The sequence below is a fragment of the Symphalangus syndactylus genome, chromosome 23, assembly GCF_028878055.3.
Source record: "Symphalangus syndactylus isolate Jambi chromosome 23, NHGRI_mSymSyn1-v2.1_pri, whole genome shotgun sequence".
In the NCBI taxonomy this organism is placed as follows: Eukaryota; Metazoa; Chordata; class Mammalia; order Primates; family Hylobatidae; genus Symphalangus; species Symphalangus syndactylus.
Window position 1 is genome coordinate 50,155,401 of NC_072445.2, and position 24,229 is coordinate 50,179,629.

Below are 24,229 nucleotides of genomic sequence, written 5' to 3' on the forward strand. Positions count from 1 at the left end.
CACTTCCAACAGTGAGGATCACATTTCAAAATGAGATTTAGAAGGGACAAACATCGAAACTATGTTGTGCTCACTTTCAGTCACAAATGAAAATGTCAAGTCTCCTTGTGCTAATTCAACTCAAGCCACCATAAAGTGTGACAGAAGAGATGGGAAGAAGTAAAGGCTGGGGAATTTTCCCACCTACATATCTTAAAAAATGCCTCTCTGACCTTGCTGACCTTCCTTTCACTTCCAATTAAGAACTGAATAATCTTGTACTGTAGGCAGCATAAATACAATCTAAATGAGAGGAGGCCCCTGGAGCTCACTTTGCTTCAAATTCACTCTCTTACTCCTCAACCCGTTCAGGTAAGTGATAAGTATTATCACTGCCTTTCTATAGAAATGGCAAGAGTGAAATAAGTTTAAAAATGTAGTTAAAACTAAGAGGATGTACATTTTATATTGTAAGTCACTGTATTAATGTACATGCATAACTGAAACAAAAGTTCTATAATACTATAGATGAGCTTAGAAAACGAAGCATGTATGAAGGATTACTTTTTAATATTTAAAACCTTCTCTATCTTAAGCAACTACTTTGACTTCTGCCTTAAAGGGACTTAAGGTCTCGAGGAAGGCAGACTGTTGAACAAATAAGTGAAAGGACATGTCAGAGATGATCTGACAGATGTTTCTAAGTACAGAGAGACACCACAAGGGAGTGGTCAACTCTCCCAGGGAAAATCAGGAAAGGCTTCAGGGAGAGGTGACACTGAAGTCTGGGAGGCAGAGCAAGCAGGATACAAATTATATACATGATTATATCTATTTCACAGTACCTTTTCCTAGAATTCCTGCTTTTGACTGATTTTCCACTTCTTAAAACTAATCTAGTTAAAAGCCTATCACTTTAACTGGATTTCACCAAAAAGATTTATTAAGACTTGGCAGAAGGGGCCCCATGGTGAAATACCACGCCTTCAAAAATGAAAATGCTCCTAAAAATAATTTGTGAAGTAGAAATTATGTGGGCTTGAGATTCTTAGTTCTAGTCAAAAGACTAATCAAACATTGTCTTAAAATTTAATTTTTAAAAATGACAGTGTTGGGCATGGACTGTTAAAGATTGAAAGTTACGAACATTAAAATACTTCTGGTTATAGCTGCAAAACTCACGTGGCCTAAACACATAACTAGGATTGAGAATACAAGATTTAAGACATATCCTTAAAAAACATCGCAGGATTTTTTTGACCTAACCATTTGACAGTAAAAACTCTAGATACAAAGTGTGTTTTACATTAAAACTTTCAAAACTTATTCTTACAACACACATACAAGAATTTTCTCTATAGAATCTTTTCATTTGCTTTTTATTGGCTGGCTTTTTTATCGGTTGCTTACAGTTAGGGAATACATTCACTCACTCATTTCCCAATTTAAGCACCCTTATAGCATGGTATGACTCAAACAGTCTATTCAGAATTTTCTTTAAAAAATTAAGCATATCTTTATTAACTCCTTACAAAAGAATGTTTTATGTTGGCACAAAATAAAACAGCAAATAAGACAGAAAAAAAAAGTTTAAAAAGATCAAAGAGGAAACAAGACACATGAAGGAACAAAATATATAAGAGAAGATCTAAAGGGAACATGGAAAAAAGTGAGCAGTGATCTTAAACAACAGGTATCAGAAAAGAAAATAATAAATGGGCCTCACTTTCTCATTTCCGTCTGTTCAGTATTAACAGCTTCACAGAATAGAAAGGAGGGTATGTGGAACAAGGGGACTAGGTTTCAAATTATAGTACACTGCTGCTTGGCTGCATAATCAGTAATGCCAGGCTTCCTGTGGAGTAGAAATGAATTAATGTGTATGAAAAGGGTAAGCCACAAAGAGCTAGACAGAAGTTAATTACAGTTACTACCATAATTAAACAACTGTACTCCTATCAAAACATACAGCGCTAATGACGTTTCTCAAAAGCAAGATGGCAAGGGAGTTTTTAAAACTTTCAAACACTAGAAGTTAAAGTCAGATCCCATTTCTTTTAAAAGCTCTGGAGGGCTAGGAAATAGGTCACAAATAATTGCATTGATAATGATGATCAAGGCCGGGTGCGGTGGCTCACACCTGTAATCCCAGCATTTTGGGACAAGGCGGGGGAGATCACATGGGGCAAGGAGTTCGAGACCCACCTAGCCAACATGGTGAAACTCCTTCTCTACTAAAAATACAAAAATTAGCCGAGCATAGTGGTGCATGTCTGTAATCCCAGCTGCTTAGGAGGCTGAGACACAAGAATCACTTGAACCTGGGAGGTGGAGGCTGCAGTGAGCCAAGATCACACCACTGCACTCCAGCCTGGGCGACGGAGCAAGACTCTGTCTTAAAAAAAAGAAAAAAGATGATCACAAGTTTGTGAATGACATGTTAAATATATAAATTAAAGTAGATTAAAGGTCACCCCTAGGAAATCACTCATTTGCATTGTGATGTACTCTCCGGGTGTGAGTTAGGGGAAGAAGGCATAGGTAATGAACCTGGAACCGTACATGGTCCTGGGTGAGTATAAGCATGTGTGCTCAGGAACCATGTTAGAGAGCCAAGGCTGTTTTTCCACCTGAGGACGCCTGAGTGACATGATCCTTACCCGTCTAGAACAGTGGCTTACCATGGCAATGAATCTAGGTGAGTGGCTGCAGGGCCAACTCCCCAGCTCCCAGTTTCCCAATAGTCTGGATTAAGCAGTCTGCCACCTCCCCTCTCAGATCATGGGTCCTCTCAGCCACCATCCCTCTCCCAGCAAACATTCTTGAGAATCACTGCTCTAGGTAATGTTACCTACATTAAATCCCCTCAAATCACTTTTTCCCTGAGCAAACCAAGTTATCAAGACTAAAACTACCTCTCTCAAAGTCCTGAAAATAAACACGCTCCTGGGTAGAAATGAAAGCTCCTTCAAAGAGGCACAATGTTTTTGAGCAACACTGGGAAGCACGCTCCCTGTCACTGCCCAGAACTGCATTACAACTGAATGGAGGAAGAGCGAAAGAGTCCAAGAACTGGGCATTACTCAAGACCTTCTTCACTAGAAAATATAGAGGTACACGAAACAAAAATGCATGGTACCTCTGCCACAAACGTCTTCAGCTTCATTTTGTAAGAAGGAGGGCATAGGGAAAGAAAAAGTAAAATCTGGCATATAGAAATTGGGGTGCAAGATAAAGGCTAGTCACATTCTAATAACTTCTGCTAGAGATCACTATCTAAAATGCCAAAAGCTATTCTAATGACAGACTCTGAAACTCAATTTTATATTACAGACGCATGCACTTCAAGAATTTCAGAGTGGAAGTGACCTTCCATGTGATACAATTTGCAACTCACGAAACTGAGAACCAATGAGGTTGTACGGGCTGTTAAAAATGGCATTGTTAGTAGTACAAACAAGCATTTGCACACAGCTCTTCATAGTCTCAATCAAGGACTCTCACCTATCACAGCAGCACCCAACAGCACCCAACACAGCAGCTGACTTTTCAGTGCAGCTTTAAGAAATGGTGCACTTTAATTTTCAGAATTACAATAAAGATTTAATGTTAGAAAGCATCTTTTATAAGGACATTTTAATTACTATTTATTTCTCAATACAATGCATACTTTGTTATAAAATGGGAGTACTGAGATAAACTTCTTTAAAATATCCAAATATCCAGAGGATATCCAGAGTTGATATCCTAACTGAAGAGTCTCCAAGTGAGTTTTCTCTCTCTCAAATTAATAAGTGAAATTGGTATTTAGTCTCTCAGTCTCCAAAGTAATTGCTACATCTCTGCTGTATACTTCATAATGTGTTACAGAATGAACTTCTAAAAGAAAAAATGTGCCAATCACCAAATATTAGAAATAAATGTCCAAATCGATTAAACATTCTTTTAATAATCCTGTACCAATTATTATCAATATTAGGTTTTCTAAGAAAAGATCCATAACATCACTAAAGTTTATCCTACACCTAATTAAGTTAATTATTCCAATTATCAAATACAATTTTTCAAGAAAAAGAGAAAGTCAGATTTAAATTTCTTTTCTACCTACATCTGAGCCGTCAAATTACTTTGTGGTGCCAGTTTTCACTTGACTGTGACGTAATAAATTATTTCTCTAACAATAAAATCTTTGTTTTTAAAAAATAAATTTGAAGATGATAATTTCTATGTCCTATCAAAGCTTTAGATACTGTATTTCTAACATGACCTGGTTTCTATTTTATATTTCTAATTTTAGGGAAATCAGCTATAAAGTACTAAAGAAGAATTACCAATACAATACAATTTACTATTGTGCAGAGAATAATCAAAGCAAAACAGAAAATACCACAATTAACCTACAACTTTACCCTGCATTTGAAAAATGCAACGAAGCTGCTAGTATTTATTTTTTCTCTAAATTTACAGTCTCATCTATTCTCAATATATTTTACTAACCAAAAATAGTGCACTCTCTAATGAAGAATAAAATCTCTCCAGTCACGTAATAAAGCACATGATACGTATGCAGTGTCTAAAAGCAGTGTAGCAACTGCCAATTCTCTTAAAAGTTAGTTATAATAAAGGAAGAATATAAGATGAAAAAATGTTATTTTTGTCTTTTCTTTTAAAGTATATTAAAACTCTTAAAATATATACATTGACCATTTTGTATGGAAGCCTCAAAATATGATTAATTGATCTACTTGGTGGTTTTTTTTTTTTTTCACTAAATAACTCCTACTGTAGTAAATACTATAACATTTAGGTATAATACAAATTCTTTCTGGGATTGATGCTTTATATTATTTATTTATTAAGAAAAATTAATATGGTTGAGAAACAAGAACCCTGGGCATCAGAAGTTGCCATATCTGAAAATGTTAAGTACCAGAAATAAAAATGATTAAAATACAGATGTAAAAGCAAGGATGTTCAAACATATATTTGCTCATGTTAACAGTTTCACAAAAGTCTAAATGATAATACATTTTTAGAGATTTGACAATACTTGTAGTCTCACCTTCACGAAATCTATCAAAACACTACCAGGATTCACAAGAGTTAATGCGTAAGTGTAATTTAAGAGTAGGCAAGTCCTCGTTAACAGTTAAACGAGGAAAGATGGGGATACTATACTGGACAGGTCAGTGGGACTACTAGCGGAAGGGCTGGGTCATGGGAAGCCTGTGAGGTTCAAGCCTAAAGTAATTTCCTTTCCTTGCTTACAGCAATCAAATCTAGTAAACCACTATAACAGTGTATTATGTGAAAACTACAATATGATTATCAACTTGAACTATTCAACACTATGCACCAGCTCACCCCACCAAAATCTCAGAATCAAGAAATTGAAAGTTAGAGAAATACCCAAGTCCTCATGTAAATAAACTCCATTAATGATGAAAGGTGGTTTCAAATCATTTTTAAAAAATGCACCTTTGAGCAGAAAAGGAAATACAAGCAATAAATACACTAAAGCTGTACAATTAAATTTAAGATGAACAAAAAGCATATAAGACCATTCTGAAGCCACCATAAAGGAGCAGAACCCACTTGGGGGATTCATTTAGGCATTCATTTGTGTTCTAAAAGCCTTAATGGCTAAAAATACTTGATAAATGTAAAGTTACTTACTATCCTCATTTAAAAAAACCCAGTGAACTTGACCATTTACAATGTTTAATGAAGACTTTTTCTGGAGCATCTATTACATATTTTGTAGTAGATAAACACTGCTGCTGCTCTGTATGTGTGTAGCTAAAAACAGGACTGATAATTTGGCCAATATAGTTATAAAGTTACAGAAATACAGACAAGACAACACATGCTGGTTTCTCTTACAAAGTCGTTTCTGTTATTATTCTAAACCAAGGTACAGAATGAAGTGATGTAAAAAATCAACTACAAGTCTTATCATAGAATGTTTTTGTTTGGGGCCATAAAGAAATTAGCCTACTTTTATTTTTAAGAAAATGTTATGGTTTGAAAAATGCTATCTAAGAGAGAGAGAATGAATAACAAGCAGTTCATCCTAGAAATAACATATGTAGATGTACAGAATACAAATAAGTAAAGCTAGAATCCTATTGTTAACCTGGGGAAACTAAAGGAGATATAAAGAAAAGAGGATAGCAAAACAGATAAACTGACTGCATTTAAGAATGTAACCATTACCTTTACAATTGGAAATGCAAGTTACCAAACTGTAATCGAATAGTAAAGTTAACTTTACTATATTCATAAACTTAAACAGTCTCATTGAAAAAAACTAAATAAAGTAATAAATCCCTGGCTGCTTTACTTACTAGAAGGTAGAAGTTATCATGTATTTACTTACACCAATGAGACTGGAAAGTATTCCTAATATGTAAGGCAATCCACAAACTTTTTCCCACTACATTCAGACTATACTAACTGTATCAGAGATTACATATAATGAGAGGAATGCATACAAGTGTTCTTGAAAATGTGGCACGTATACACCATGGAATATTATGCGGCCATAAAAAATGATGAGTTCATGTCCTTTGTAGGGACATGGATGAAACTGGAAAACATCATTCTCAGTAAACTATCACAAGGACAAAAAACCAAACACCGCATGTTCTCACTCATAGGTGGGAATTGAACAATGAGAACTCATGGACACAGGAAGGGGAACATCACACTCCGGGGACTGTTGTGGGTTGGGGGGAGGGGGGAGGGACAGCATTAGGAGATATACCTAATGCTAAATGACGAGTTAATGGGTGCAGCAAACCAACACGGCACATGGATACATGTGTAACAAACCTGCACATTGTGCACATGTACCCTAAAGCCTAAAGTATAATAATAAAAGAATAAAAAATAAAAAAACAAAAACAAACAAAAAATCAATAAAAATTATTTTATTGAAATGCAACTATTAAAAAAGCAGATGTGCTTTTGTGGTCCAATACCCTCCCAGATATACCATGCTACACATCTAAGCTCAATCACTTACTCATTGAGTTTGGAAAACATCCTCAGGTAAGTCTGCACTGAGCTCTGTAAGGTGGTTATTCAGTCACTCACATTGATCAAACCACACTTGATACAGTACTGCTTCCCAGTCTCAACTTATGAACAGTTTATGCTCTAAATAAGTACCACATGCAAAGTACAAAACCTTACAAACTGAAGATTAATAGCAATATCTTAAATAAGAAAGCTGCTTGGTGACATACTCTGGGAATTTAGGTCAGTCTAGTGCAAGATGGCATCAATTACTGAGAAGTTAGGAAAAAACAGAAAATCAGTGAAACTTGCAAATTATATACCACATTGGGAAAATCCTAAATTACCACCACTTGAGGCATTTGGAATCTAACTGAAAGAAATACCAGCAAACATATTAATTACAATAGGGATCTCAACAGAGGTTGACTGGTGAAGAAACATGACTTAATAATAAAAACATTTTTCTAATGTCGATAGGTAAAATTTATTTGCAATAATTTGTCATAAGATATCCAATTAGACTATCTTTCCACAAAGATAAGATTATTTTTAATGATATTTTGTTTAGAAGATTTCACATACTCTTTTTGGAAGAAACGCAGATTTATATTCCTTTCATAGTTTTCACACAAAAAAAATATTTTTAATGACCATATGAGACAAGACTAAGGTACATACGAATATTTTTAAAAGACAGAAACGAATGTGAATCCACTAGACACTGTATTTCTTTCCTTACATTCAGTTCCACACCTTATAAAATTATCAAAGTGATATAGGAAAAAATCCTAAATTCATTATAATTTCATATATCCTGAAGCCAAAACCACAAATGAATGGAGTTTTCTTGTCGCTATTAACACGATGAAGATCCATTTCAGAATAACTTATCAAGAATTTGCCATTTTGATACAATCAAGACAGATACATGAAAACAAGCTTTTATGGTTTTATGTTAATTACAATAGAGTTAAATGCTTTTAGTATCAAAGTACCTTATTAGTACAGTTTTTAAAATACTACTTGGTGTAACATAAGCAGCAATAAGAAGAATGCAAACAGGCTGTGACAGAGGCTGTATGTCTAAAGCCCCTTCAAAGATGAGATATGAAGAGAGCCCAACAGGGATCAAATGTGGAAACAAGAGGGTTATAGCAAAATCCTCTTGTCAGGCGGTATTCCATCTGGCCCTTCTGGGCAGAGCCTTGCTTCTCCACAGCTAACTTCTTATCAATCAGGGTACCAGCAAAGCAGATGGCTCACTGCATAACTAAGAAGATTTTCATAAAGGAACGATTTACTAAAATCTGGGCAGGGTTAGGAAAACCAATAGACAATGCAGTACTCTGAGGCTGGCAACAATGGGGTGCTGTTTCCATCCCAGAAGCAAGGAAGAGAAGAGCTGCAGAAACCTGGAGAAAGATAAATAGGGAGGGTCACTGGACAAGAGCTGTGACCTTAGGGTAAGGAAAGCAACCAACCCAAAATAGGCAGGGAGGGAAGGAGAGATGGGAATGGATACTCTTAGCTTGCTCTCTTGTCACATCCTCCAATTGGCTAAATCCAACTGGACATAAGATGGCAAGAATCTTACTGATTCAATCCATACAGGTCAGCCTCCACGGACACAGATCAAGATGGAGAATAGATCTGGAAGGACAAACAGAAGATATCCACTTCTGTGGAGGACCATAAAGTAAATGTAAAGCACAGTGAAAAAATATATAAGAAACATCAAGCAGCACAGCTGGCTGGAGCAAAGGGTATAATGTATAGCAATCATGGACAAAAGAAGTGAAAATCGTAGAAAGTCCAAATTAATTTGGTGGGTAAGAGGCACCAGTGAGAGTATACATACAGGAAATAAAATAATCCCAGGTCAATGGTGGCAGGATACGCAGTCAGATTGAAAGGAGAGTCACTGATGGCAAAGATCAGTTAGATTCTTCCAGCAGTTCTTATATTAAGGAGAAAGTAAGAGGTAAGCATTTACATGAACTAATGCCCTAATATGTTCTGTGTACCTCAAGTCTTATCCATTTTATCCTGCCCATTTTAAGCTGAGAAAACTAAGCCTCAGAAAAACAACTTGCTGAAAGACAACCAACAACTGGCTAACTGCTGTAAAAACCACATTATTTCAGTGACATATGCTGTCTGAATGACGTACTGGCAGTAGAAATAGAAAGCAATGAACAGAAGTTGACTGATAGGCACAGTTCTCTATTAACTAAGAGATCTCAAAAACATCATGTAATTCCTTCACAGCTCAGCTTCCTGATCTGCAAACTAAGGAAAGCTATCAAAATTATTCCTTCCATCTAAAAAATTCTCCTGTTGCATTATGAAGACTTAATTATCAAACTTCCCATCCTCTAACCAAACCTGCCAATGAATATCCCCTTCAACCTCATCTTCGACTCACTTTCATAGCTACATGCAAACACAATCACTCCAGTAAATCCACTCAAGTCCACGCTCATCAGTAAGAAGCTATCCATGATTAACCCAGCCTGGGAGTAACAGGTCTTGTATGATTTCCTATAGAAATTATATCTCTCCAAGCCATTTGGCAAACTCCTAAGCACACTGTTAACTACCATTAATTTCCTAAAATAGATTTTATTTTTTAGAGTAGCTTTACATTCAAAGAAAAACTCAGCAGAAGTACAGAGTTTCCACACATCACTGCCCCCAATCCACACACAGCCTCTCCAACTATCAACATCCTACAGCAGAGTGGTATGTTTGTTAAAATCAATGAACCTACACTGACACATCATTTTCATCAAGAGTCCACAGTTTACATTAGGGTTCACTCTTGGTGGTGTTCACTCTTGGTGGTGTTCATTCTGAGGATTTGAACAAATGTATAATGACAACTGTCCACCATTACAGCATCATACAGAATAGAATTACTGTCATAAATATCTTCTGTTTTCTGCCTACACATCCCTCCCTGCTCTCTAATCACTGGCACCAACTGATCCTTTCACTCCTTCCATATTTCACCTTTTCCACAATGTACAATTAGTTGGACTCATACAGTATGTAGCCTTACAGATTGATGTCTTTCACATCACAGTATGCATTTAAAGTCTCTCTATGTCTTTTCATGGTTTTTTAGCTCATTTCTTTTAGTGTCAAATAATATTCAATTGTCTGCATGTACCACAGTTTCTTTACCTATTCACTTACTAAAGGGCCATTTTGTTGCTTCTAAGTTTTAGCAATTATGAATAAAGCTACTACAAACACTGTGTACAGGTTTTTGTATAGACATAAGTTTTCAACTCATCTGGATAAATATCAAGTAGCACACCTGCTGGATGATGTAAGACTGTGTTTAGTTTTAAGAAATTGCCAAACTGTCTTTCAAAGTACCTGTACCATTTTGCATTACCACCAGCAATAAATGAGAGTTTCTGTTGCTCCACATCCTTGCCAGAATTTGTTGTTGTCAATGTTTTGGATTTTGACCATTGTACCAGGTATATAGTTTTAACATACCACTATATTGCATTGCGCTTTAATTTGTAATTCACTAATGAAGGATATATGATGCCGAACATCTTTTTATATGCTAATTTGACATTTGCATATCTTCTTTGGTAAATTGTCTGTTCAGGTCTTTTGCCCATTTTTTAACTGGGTTGTTCCTTTTCTTATTATTGAGTTTTAAGAGGTCTTCATATATTTTGGATAACAGTCCTTTATCATATGTGTATTTTGCAAATATTTTCTCCCACTCTGTGGCTTATCTTCCCATCCTCTTGACAGTGTCTTTTATAGAGCAAAAATTTTTCAACTTAATGACATCCAACTTGGCAATTATTTCTTTCATAAATCATACTTTTGATGTTGTATCTAAACAATCACGCCATACCAAGATCACCTAGATTTTCTATATTCTTCATCATCATTAATTTTTTTAAAAAATTATTGAGTGGCCAGTATATACCTGGTACTTAAGACAAAGGATGAATGAGGCAACAATGCCCTCAAGTATCTTAAATCACTGCTTAAGACGCTAAACCAAATAACCTTTAAGGTAGTGAATCTCAACTGAGAGAGAGCAGAGAAATAACAGTATCATATAAATCACAGTATAACGTACAGGCCTTGGAGCCAGACTGCCTGGATTCAAATCCCAATGCTGTCACTTACTAGCTGTATGTACCTGTGTCTCAACTTTTCCTCTGCAAAATTAGGAAAATATTTATGCCCACTTCACTTCACAGTACTATTATGAAGGTTAAATGACTTAACCCATGTGAAGTGTTTAATATAGTGGCTGTCACACTGTAAGTACACAATAAATGCCAGTACTTCTGGATTCTCCAAGATGGAGTTGAAGTAGTTTGTAAAAACGTTCAAATTATCATTGCTATAAATTTTTAATCCTGATATTTCATTTTATTTTGGAACATCAAAAGAAGATTAAGGGCCAAGCATGGCAGCTCATGCCTGTAATTCCAGCACTTTTGGAGGCCAAGGTGGGTGGATCGTTTGAGCCCAGGAGTTCGAGACCAGCCTGGGCAACATGGCAGAATCTCATCTCTATTTATAAAATAAATAATTTTTAAAAATTAAAAAATAATAAAAAAAGATTAAGGTATAGTCTCATTCTCATATTCTCAAAATCTCATTTATTAGAAATGGATTCTGTGATAATCTCTGATAAAGCAATGATTCAAAATTAATGAATAGAAGCACGTGGAAAGTAGTAGACACCACCTAGAAGGAAAAGTGCAGCATTAAAATTTCCAGTTTGGCAGGTGGAGACTATCTGGTTTTTTAAAAAATATAAATTTCTCATTTACAACAAAACAGTACTTAAGTAAGACTTTCAATTCACTTAATATTTCAGTAACATATTATTGGTTTTCATTTGTGCTAATCCAACATAGGAAACAGCCTTTAAAAATTTAAAATTATACCACAGAGTTGAAGATGGTTTATTTCACAGTGACTTCAATAAGAATCTATGTCAGTGAGTGTTGGCTAACAAAATAAGCAAAGTTTAATTCTACTTTCTTTGTGTAATTTTTAGTGTAACTATAAAAAATACACCTTGAACAAGCATCAAAATTATTACTGTTAAAAGTACTTACAAAACAACCTAATTATGTGATAACAAAATGTACAAATAAAAAATTCCTTATTATTTATTTATTTATTTATTTTGAGATAGGATCTCGCTCTGTCAACTGGGCTGGAGTGCAATGGTGCAATCACTGTTCACTGCAGCCTCAACCTCCCAGGCTCAAGCAATCCTCTCACCTCAGCCTCCTGAGTAGATGGGTCTACATGAGCACCCCACCACACCCAGCTAATTTTTCTATTTTTTGTAGAGATGAGGTTTCGCCATGTTGCCCAAGCTTGTCTCAAACTCCTAGGCTCAAGCAGTCCAACTACCTCAGTCTCCCAAAGTGCTGGGATTACAGGCATGAGCCACCGTGCCCAGCCAATTTCTTTATCTTAAAATTGATTAAATTCTTTCAATCTGAAATTCAAACTAAATTCATTTTACACAAAAATAAAATAATATTTTAAAAGAACCACTATGACCTGATTCATTTATTCTTTAAAGACAGGGTGTCACTGTGTTGCTCAGGCTGGAGTGCAGTTACACGATTATAGCTTACTGCAGACTTGAACTCCTGGACCCAAGTGATCCTCCTGCTTCAACCTCCTAAGTAGCTGGGACTACAGGTGCACACCACAGCATCCAGCTAACTTTCTCCCCCAGAGATCCCAGGATCTCACTATCTTGCCCAGGCTGGTCTTGAACTCCTGGTCTCAGGAATCCTCCAGCCTCAGCCTCAGCCTCAGCCCCAGCCCCCACCGCTGGGGTTACAGGAGTAAGCCATTGCTCTTGGCCTGATTCATTTATAAGCCAAACAAATATACAGCAGAGTGCCTGCCTCTAATATTAGATTGGCAAATTCATGAAGCCAAGGATAACATTTTATGATTTTATATCTAAAACAATAACTGTTATAAAGATGCCTGGCAAGAGTTAACTGAGTGGTGTTTCTATTATGTAGTTCAGAAAATATATACATCTGTTTATCTCACTTTCAACGATTACCTTTAATTGTTTCCTCCACAACTTCTACCACACGATCTATCTGTTGAACCTAGAAAAAAAAAAAAAACGATTAGACAAGTAACTTACACGGAGAAGCAAAATTTGTGTTTATCCTTATGCTTGAGTCAATGTTACACATTGTCTAAGCACATCAATGCAGGTTTCCTTTAATGTATTTGGAGATACTATAAAAAAATCCTATGTTAATATTTTGTGTTAAAATGAAGTATGAAATTATCACCCTCCTATCCTCCAATGATAACTGAAGAAATCATATTGCATTTAAATAAACTGCCTGGAGTTGTTTTAGGATAGCTTATCAACATATACTCAACATATCCTGAGACAGAAACTTAAGTTTAATTAACACATGTCTTCTCACACAGAACTTCAAGAAAAAAATGGCATAAAATGACAAGCTACACAAAAAGAACATGCTAGTATTAAGGAGATCTGTTCCAAATTCTATCTTTATTATTTTAATACTCAAAACCCTTTTAATGAATTCCTACCATGTGCTGGGTACTGTACTCAGGTCCATGAAATACAAAGTCAAATAATACAGCTTCTGTTCTATACACCAGAGACTAAGGAAGATTTCCCATGGGAACACAGAGGAAAGGTAATAAAATCAGACCAAGTGAGCCAGGAATGCTTCCTAGAGAACCAAGGGTGACTCCTGGGGTTATGATTAAACAGGATTATGATTGGAGAAGCCCACTGAGAATGAGTAAGCATGGCTGGAGTTTAAAAGGAAAATGAAAAAAGCAAAATAATATTATGACTCACAAAGCTAAAAAAAGAATAAGTCAAAGTTGATCCTTCTTTAAAAGTCCTTAAATTACTGTTGTTTTATTACAGAAGACATATCACAAAAAAGTCAAACAAAATAGAATATAAAATAGAAGTTAGTTGAAAGAAATCATAACATCTTTTATCCTGTATTTCCACTCCTCAGATGAAACCACTAATAATAGTGTGATGAGCAGATACCATGACATTTTCTGGCATCAAACATTTACATATAGGTCTGTTCTATAGTTTTATCCTTTTTTTACAAATGATAGAGGGTGTGTGTGTGTGTGTGTGTGTGTGTGTGTGTGTGTGTGTGTGTAAATAAATATATAAAATAGATACACAAAATTGACAAAGACCAGCTGGGGCAACACAGTGAGGTCCCAGGGTCTTTGGTGGGGGTTATACATATGTATAAAATACACCTGTGCCTTGATGTTTTTTCTATATATTGTCAGTCTATAGGTCTATTTCATTCACCTTACTATCTCTCTGTATGGATGTACCATGATGTGATGCATGCATCCATACCTCTATTGATGAAAGAATTTCTATTCTTTCATTATTATACAATGCTGCAATGAACTCAACTGAGACAAGAGGAACCTGTTTAAAAAACTTTATTAAAAATGTAATGGCTGGCTGGCCACAGTGGTTCATGCCTGTAATTCCAGCATTTTGGCAGGCCTAGGAGGGGGCAGATCACTTGAGGTCAGGAGTTCGAGACCAGCCTGGCCAACATGGCGAAACCCTATCTCTATTAAAAATACAAAAATTAGCCAGGTGTAGTGGTGCACGCCTTAGTCCCAGCTACTCAGGAGGCTGAGGCAGGATAATAATTTGAAGGTGGGAGGTGGAAGTTGCAGTGAGCTGAAATCACGCCACTGCACTCAAGCCTGGGCAACACCGTAAGGAAAGGAAGGAAGGAAGGAAGGAAGGAAGGAAGGAAGGAAGGAAGGGAGGAAGGGAGGGAGGGAGGGAGGGAGGGAGGGAGGGAGGGAGGGAGGGAGAGAAGGAAGGAAGGAAGAAAGGAAGGAAGGAAGGGAGGGAGGGAGAGAGGGAGGGAGGGAGAGAAGGAAGGAAGGAAGGAAGAAGGAAGGAGGGAAGGAAGGAAGGAAGGAAGGAAGGAAGGAAGGAAGGAAGGAAATGGTAATTATCTTAAAAATATTCCTTTGGTCTCAGTATCTTACAGAAAATGAGGAAAGGCTTGTGAGAGCAGACCTGAACTCCATTCTACCTCTGACCACTCAGCCCAACATGATGGCAGCAGCAACAATAATTACTGAGAAACTGCCAAAGGCAAGTAAATCTCAGACAACGTTAGGTTTTCAGCCCCCAACAAACCTACCTAACTGGAGATGCATCTACCAGGAAACAATGGATCCATTAGGCCCTGGTTTTCTTATAAGAGCCCATGTGGCTTCCATACAGAATGTGATTGAAGAAGCCAGCAGAACAAAGATTTCAAAGAGGAGGAAGTGACCAACAGTGTCAAATACTACAGAGATATAGGCATACAGACTAAAATGAATATGTTTGATTTAACAATACGGGAATCAAACTTAGGGAAAGCAGTGAGTTCAGTAGTAATGAATTATACGTAAGAAAATAGAGAGAGTTAATTTGACCACTCTTAGTAAAAAGCTGGGGAGAAAGGGAAGGAGAAGAAAGACTCTTGATGGCTAGAGAATATTGAGTATATTATGTTTTGGTTTAGGTTCGTACAAGTAACTATTTATTTCTTTTTTTGCAGTTTGAGCAGAGAAAGGCAGTAGGCAAAGGAGTTGCAGACTGAAAAACAAGTGATGGAGCAATGATCTTCAGGAAGTAGACCAAGCAAAATCTAAAACATGAATAGAGGACAAGTCAGAGTGAGAAAAGAGCCAACTCTTTGTCTCCTGAAAGAAGAGGTTAGGGGTAAAGCATGGGAAAAGATGCTAGTTCTCTTGTAGAAGTCAGGGAGGATCTAAGCAAATTCCCACTTGTTGCCCTCAATTTTTCTCAGTGAAGTAAGCAGGAAGTTCATCTGCTAAGAGTTAGAAAGCATATCGTAAAACAGTAACAGAATGAATGTTTACAAATACCTATTACAGACAACAAGAGACAGTGATGACTAGGAACACATAAAATTCACCACACAGTATTGGGACACCAGTTGAAATATGTGACCATGAATTTATAACAATAACTCCAAGTAGAGCTATAATTTTTCTCAAGTTCCAGCAGTTCTACAGTAGGAGCCAAACAGACAAACAGATTGACCCAAGGTTTGTTAATACCACCATTTATTCACTCATCAATTATTGAGCATCTAAATTATACCAGGATGGTTGAAACAACTGATGAAACAACACTCAGAGATTTGTGGAATGGACTAGAAAGAAAACAGAACAAGGAAAGTTGACTATGCATTTTAGATGAGACAAAGTTTGGCAAATAGGTTAGACAGGGAAAGAAATAGAGCCAGAAAAGAAGAAATGAAGTGGCTGGGGGTTGGAGAAAGAAAAAAATGAAGGGGAAAAAAAGGAAGGAGAAAAGAAAAAGGACAGAAAGTTATAACCAGAGTACAGACACAGGCATTTAGTATTTCTAAAGAATAGTAAGGTCCAGTATCTGGCAATGGGAATAGGTTGCTGAAACAAGGTGTAGGTGATGACTGCTGGAACTGATGTATGATGAAGTGAGAGGTGACAATGTTGCCAAGACATTATATCCAGACACTCAGATTGCCAAAGATAATACAGACATGAATAGGATAAGAAAGAGTTGGTCAAATTTCCTACTGGATGTGGGTGAATGACCAAGATATCAATTAAGGATAGAAGACAGACCAAAAAATAAATAAAATACAAGATAATTCCATGATGACACCAGAAAGAAAAATGTTTTCCTATGCAGTTTATAAAAGCTCAAAAGCACTGCATCTACTCTTGTAGCACATGGACTGAATAAGAAGCCATATTTCTAGAGAAAAGTCAGAACATGCAGAGAAAGCAGTCTGTTAAAAAGTTGAAGGTAAGCTAAAACTATAAAACTCTTAAAAGAAAACACAGCCATAAATCTACATGAACCTTAGATTAGACACTGATTTCTTGGATGTAATGCCAAAGCACAAACAACAAAACAATAAAAGAAAAAATAAATTGGACATCATCAAAATTCAAACCATTTGGTACTTCAAAGGACAGCATCAACAAAGTAACATGACAACACAGAAAATGAGAGGAAACTTTTATAAATCACATATCTGGTAAGGAACTTATATCTAGAATTTATAAAGAATTTCTACAACTCAATAATAAAAAGACAACCCAATTAAAAATGGGAAAATAATCTGAACAGACACTTTTCCAAGGAAAATATACTTATGGCCAATAAATATATGAAAAGATGCTCAACATCATTAGCCAACCAGGAAATGCAAATCAGAACCGTAATGGAGGAATAGGGAGCTATTGCTTAATGGGTATAGAGTTTTAGTATGAGAAAATGAAAATATTCTAGAGATGGATAGTGGTGATGACTACACAACAATGTAAATGTACTCCACGCCAGTTAAAAATGGTTACAGTGGTCAATTGTATTTTACGTTTCGTTTACCACTATTGAAAAAACACAATGAGATACTACTTCACACCCAGTAGGATGACTATCATCAAAAAGACAGGCAGGCCAGGTGCAGTTGCTCACACCTGTAATCCCAGCACTTTGGGAGGCCAATATGAGAAGATCACTTTAAGGCCAGGAGTTTGAGCCCAGCTTGGGCAACACAGCGAGATCCTGTCTCTACAAAAAATTTTTAAAAATTAGCTGGGCACAGTGGTGCTCGCCTGTAGTCCCAACTACTTGAGAGGCTAAGGTGGAAAGACCGCTTGAGCCCAGGAGTTCAAAATTACAGTGACCTATGATCACACCACTGGACTCCAGTGTAGGTGACAGAGTGAGACCCTGTCTCTTAAAATACACACACACACATACAGATAATAATGAGTGTTGGTGTAAATGTGGAGAAACTGGAACCTTCATACATTGCTGATGGGAATGTAGTAAAATGATGCAGCACTGTGGAAAATAAGGTGCCTGTTCCTCAAATGATTAAACAGAGTTACCATATAATCTAGTAATGTCAATCCTAGTTATAACTCCAAGAAAAATGAAAACATGTCCATACAAAAACTTGTACACAAATGTTCGTAATAGCATTATTCATAATAGGCAAAAAATGAGAACGCAAGTATCCATTGGTGAACAGATTAACAACATGTGGCATATGCATACAAGGAAATACAGCAACGCATCACTAAGACAGAATATGTTCTGAGAAACGTGTTGTTAGGCCATCGCTTCATTGTGTGAACTTCAGAGTGTACTTCCACAAACCCAGACGGTACAGCCTACTACTCAGCTAGGCTACATGGTATAGCCTACTGCTCCTAGGCTACAAACCTGTACAGCCTGCTACTGTACTGAATACTGCAGGCAGCTGATACACAATGGTAAGAATCTAAACGTATAAAAGGTACAGTAAAAATACTGTATTATAATCTAAAGAGACCGCTGACTTATATACATCGTTGATTAAAGTTGTTATGCGGTGCCTGACCATATTACTAACCCATAAAAGGGAATGAAGTATGGTTACATGCTATAAATGCAAAGTGAAAGAAGCCAGACAAAAAGGTCACAACAGGAAATGTCCAAAATAAGAAAATCTACAGAGACAATGTCAGTTAGTGATTGTCTTTGGATGGGCAGAGGGAGAATGAAAGGCAGTGCTAAGAAGTACCTGGGTTTTTTTTTGAAATGATGAAAATGTTCTAAAATTGATTGTGGTAAGGGTCATACAATCCTATGAATAAACTAAAATGCACTGAATTGTACACTTTAAATGGGTGAATTGCATAGTGTGTGAATTATATCTCAGTAAAGTTGTTATTACCAAAAAGAAAAAAAGAAGTTGAGAGTGGTCAAAGCTTCTAATGTCAAGGCCATGAAAGTCAAGGAAAAACTCAGGAAATGCTCCAGATTAAAGGAGACTGAAGAGACCTGACCTGAATGCTACTATGAATCTGAGACTTTTCATTTCCTATAAAGGACAGTATTGAAACAATTGGCAATACCTGAATAAAGCTAATACACTAGTTTACAGTATTGTATTAATACTGATAATTGTCCTATAGTGATTAAAGAGTGTGTCACAGCTTTTGAAATATATGGGTATTTAAAAGTAAAGGGCATTATGTTTGCAGCTCACTTTCACAAGGATCGGGATCGGGGGAAAATGTGTACACATAAAGAGAAGGAGAAAATGTGTTAAAATGTTAACATTTGGGGGATCTGGGTAAAGAGCACATGGGAACTCTTTATTTTTGCAACATTTCTGAGTGATATTATGTCAAAATGAAAAGTCTAAGAGTGTGTGTGTGTGTGTGTGTGTACATGTGTGCATGCACATAGAAGAAACAAAGATGGCCCTGATGAGGACGGCGACCCTGATGGTCACACGGAATTTGCTTGAATGTATATAGCTGAAAATATATCTTCTAATTTAAAATAGTACTTGATTACATTTGCTTTTATGGCAGGAAGTGGGATATTGCCAACACATGATAATTTAAATCACTGGATGGTGTGTGGGAACCCCAGGACCTTAAAGAGAAAGATCTGCAAAACTGTAAAATAAAAAAAAAAAATTTAAGTACCTGATTACAAACAGAAGTTTATTAAATGATTTCAAGAAAATATTATGTCCATTTTGGTTTCCAGTAAGGAAGACAATGGAGGAAGCAATGGGGAAAAGGGAAAAAAGGGGAGATCAGGAGGAAAGGGAGAGAAGAGTCAGGGGAGGGGAGTTACATGGAAGAGGGAAACGTCAGAAGAAAAAAAAAGAAGGCTGGGAGGCAGAGAAAGAAGAAAAAACAATCGAGAGCAAGAAAACAAACTCAAAATTCACATACAGTAATGAAGAATATATTGAACTCATTCTGGGAGAAAAGGACAGTTGTTCTTAATTAATACTATAAATTGAGACTCTGAATACACAAGAGCTTATTCTCTAGCATGTAATTCAAATAAAATAAATAAAACAGTATCTTGTGTCCTTGAGGCACTTAGTTATAAATATACACAAAAAAGACATGCAGTATGTTCTATTACTAACTCCATATGTTCTCAACAATGAAGAAAGGAGTTGGTGCATAAACAATTCATAAATAACATTAATGAGTCATTCTACTGCAGAACTTTAAAAAGAAATCCACAAAAATATTTTATTCAGCTATTATCAACTATTCCAAATTTATAACCAGACATGTATTGAAGAAACAAGCCTATACAATGGCACCCAAAGCAAATAAAAATGTTATTCTAAAGTATCCTAATCATTCAGAGCAGTGCTATCAGCAGGACCTTCTGCAATGATGGAAATGTTTATATGTTGTGCCATCCACTATGATAGTCACTAGCCACATGTGGTTATTACAGACTTCAAATGTGGCTACTGTTACTGAGGAACTTAATTCATATTTAAATAGTAATATGTGGCTACTGCAGCCACACTGAAAAGTGCAGCTTTAGGGAATGGCTAAGGGAGCCACCCAGTTTACAGTAATCTGTTATGGCAGCCTTAGGAAATGAACATACATCTCAAACACAATTTTGCCAACTAGGCTTTAAAAAAAAAAAAAGTCCACTCATTTGAAGCTGTCAGAGAACAAGCTGATACTACTCTGCAGTCGAAGGCTCTGTTTTAGTATGCACTTGAAGTATCTTTTTTCCTGAAAAACCAGCAGCTAGATAAGTTAATGACTAAGAATAACACAGTGACAGCTAACATTTCTTGAACAATTACTCTGTTTCATGCTCTACACTGACACTTCACGTGCATTATCACACTTAATCTTCAAACACTACTAGGCAGGAGGAGACAGTACTGTTATTTCTTTTTTTTGAGACAGAGTCTCACTCTGTTGCTCAGGCTGGAGTGCAGTGGTGTAATCTCAGCTCACTACAACCTCCACTTCCCGGGTTCAAGTGATTCTCCTGCCTTAGCCTCCTGGGTAGCTGGGATTACAGGTGCCTGCCACCACGCACGGCTAATTTTTGTATTTTTAGTAGAGATAGGGTTTCACCATGTTGGCCAGACTGATCTCGAACTCCTGACCTCAAGTGATCCGCCCGCCTCGGCCTCCCAAAGTGCTGGGATTACAGGCGTGAGTCACCGCGCCTGGCTGTTAGTACTGTTATTTCTGAGGTTGAGAGAATTGAGGCACAAGGATATCAAGATAGATTTTTGCCAATGATTCCTAGTAGATCTTGTCCAGGAATGGCAGATAGGTGGTCCACTTGATGAATCTCCCTTTTCCTATGCACATGGAGGTTATTATTAAATGATCATAAAATGCCATTCAACTGAACCTGAACTTTCAAGAGACTCAGACAACAACTATTTTCTCCAAACTCTCCCCCACAAATCACCATTGGCATAAATACATTCATTTGAAAAATATTTGTTAAACACTAACCGTGAACTACAAAGTTCTAGTAACTGGAGACATAACAGTGAAAAATACAATGTCCCTACTTTGGGAGGGCGAGGCGGGAGAATCACTTGAGCCCAGGAGTTTGAGACCAGCCTGGAAAACTAGAGACACCATCTTTACAGAAATGAAAAATTAGCCGTGTGTGGTGGCATGTGCCTGTAGTCCCAGCTACTTGGGAGGCTGAGCTGGGAGGATCACTTGAGCCCAGGAAGTCAAGGCTGCAGTGTGCCGTGATCACATCATTGCACTCCAGCCTGAGTGACAGGGCGAAGCCTTGTCTCAAACAAACAAAAAATACATCTCTGCTTCATGGACCTTACAGTCTAATTAGGGGAAAGAAACATGCAAATAATGGAAAATCTTCATTTGCTACAATGACAGACACTATGAAGAAATTAAAATCTGGGGCCAGGTGTAGTGGTTCATGCCTATAATCACAGCACTCTGGGAGGCTGAGGTGGCAAGATTGTTTGAGCCTAGGAGTTTGAAACCACCCTGGGCAACACGGTGAGACCTCGTCTTTATTTAAAAAAAAAAAAAAAAAAAAAGGAAAAGAAAAAGAAAATCTGGGGCTGGGCATGGTGGCTCACACCTGTAATCACAGCACTTTGGGAGGCCGAGGTGGGCGGATCACAAGGTCAGAAGATCGAGACCATCCTGGCTAACACAGTGAGACCTCATCTCTACTAAAAATACAAAAAAATAGCCGGGCGTGGTGGTGGGCACCCGTAGTCCCAGCTACTCAGGAGGCTGAGGCAGGAGAATGGTGTGAACCTGGGAGGCGGAGCTTGCAGTGAGCTGAGATCGCGCCACTGCACTCTAGCCTGGGGGATAGAGTGAGACTCCATCTCAAAAAAAAAAAAAGAAAAGAAAAAAACAAAATCTGGGATTAGTGGTAGGAGGTAGAGAGCAAAATTTTTCTACAGTGGTCCAGTTAAACTTACTGAATAGGTAGCATCAGTCCAGGGACCTGAACCACTGACAGAGTCATCAATGCGAACCTCCGGCAGAAGAGTAAGTACAAGGTCTGAGAGGCTGAAATAACATAAATGGGTTGTGTGGTCAAAAGAAGGCCAGCAATTAGGGACACAGTGGTAAGAGATGAGGTCACATAATGATGGGAGAAAGACTATGTGAGACCTTACAGTTCATGTTATGTGGTTTAAATTTTATTCTATTTGCAAATGAAAGCCACTGGAGGGTTAATAGAATAATATTAGCAACATTGCTCAGGCTAATTATACTAAAAATGCGAAAAACTGCTCTTTGTCCATATTTCTCTATTAGTTGGTATGACTCTTATTAAGACTGCATGAATCTGGCTGGGGTTTTACTATCTCTTGATTTTATCCCAAGATACCTCAAATCCTTTCAGGAGTAAAAGAAGTTAATACATTATATATATATATATATATATATACACACACACACACACACACACACACACACACACACACAAACAAACATACATGCAAAGTACTTTCTTATTAGCTGTCTTAATTTTGATTGTATATAAATAAATAAAAAGACAATGTCATTTTAATTCCAATTAAAAAATACCACAACCAAAACTTTAAAACTACCTGAAAACTCCACTGATCTGTAAAAGGAAAAAGTGATACCCAGGTCCTGTTTCATTCTTTTGCATGTGGCTCTCCAGTTTTCCCAACACCATAAAGAGACTATCCTTTCCCCAGTGTGTCTTCTTGGTGGGCTTGTTGAAAAAACTTTAGTTTAGTGCATATCCTTGGTATGCTTGGCTTTATCTCTAGGATCTCTGTTCTGTTCCCATTTGTCTATGTGTCTGTTTTTATGCCAGTACCATACTGTTTTGATTACTATAGCTTTTTTTTTTTTTTTTTTTTTTTTTTAGAAACAGAGCCTTGCTCTCTTTCCCAAGCTGGAACTGGAGTGCAGTGGCACAATCACAACAACTCGCCACAGCCTGGAACTCCTCGGCTCAAGCAACCCTCCCGCCTCAGCCTCCCAAGTAGCTGGAACTACAGGAGTATGCCATCATGCCAGGCTAATTTTTGTTATTGTTATTATTATCATTATTATTATTTTAGAGACAAGGTTTCAATATGTTGCACAGGCTGATCTCAAATTCTCGGCCTCAAGAGATCCTCTCACTTCAGCCTCTGGAGTTGCTGCAATTACAGGCACAAACCACTGCTAGCCACAATAGCTTTAGACTGTAATTTTAAATCAGAAAGTGTTATGTCTCCAACTTTTTCTTTTTCAAGACTGTTTTGGCTATTCAGAGTCTCCTGTGGTTTCATACAAATTTTAGAACTGTTTTTCTATATTTGCAAACAATGTCATTGGAATTTTGATAGAAACTGCATTGAATCTGTATACTATACCATACATAAAAATCAGCTCCAGTTATAGGTCTAAATGTAAGACCTGACACTGTAAAATTCCTGGGAGGAAACTCTCTCTCCTTAAACATAGGGAAAAAGATCTTTGACATTGGCCTTGGCACTGATTTTTTGGATATCACACCAAAAGCTCAGGCAACAAAAAGCAAAAACAAACAAATGGGACTACATCAAGCTAAAATGCTTCTGCACAGCAAGGGAAGCAATCAACTGAATGAAAAGGCAGCCTATGGATTGGGAGAAAATATTTGCAAACCATATACCTGATAAGGGGTTCACATCCAAAATATACAAGGAATTCATACAACTCAATGGCAAAATAATTAATAATAATAATAATAATAAATAACCTTATTTAAAAATGGGCAAAGGACCTGAATAGACATTTTTCCAAAGGAAACATACAAATGGCC

At 37.0% G+C, this 24,229-nt stretch overlaps 1 protein-coding gene across 8 annotated transcripts in view; it reads right to left on the reverse strand.

The window, feature by feature from the left end:
* The window catches only part of CDKAL1 (CDK5 regulatory subunit associated protein 1 like 1), a 759,164-nt gene that overhangs the window by 527,787 nt on the left and 207,148 nt on the right, over positions 1-24,229 (reverse strand). For all 8 annotated transcript variants that reach the window (XM_063632136.1, XM_063632135.1, XM_063632137.1 and 5 more), the window contains one exon: positions 13,097-13,145. In XM_063632136.1, coding sequence (XP_063488206.1) covers positions 13,097-13,145 — 49 coding nt within the window. The remainder of the gene's footprint in view (positions 1-13,096; positions 13,146-24,229) is intronic.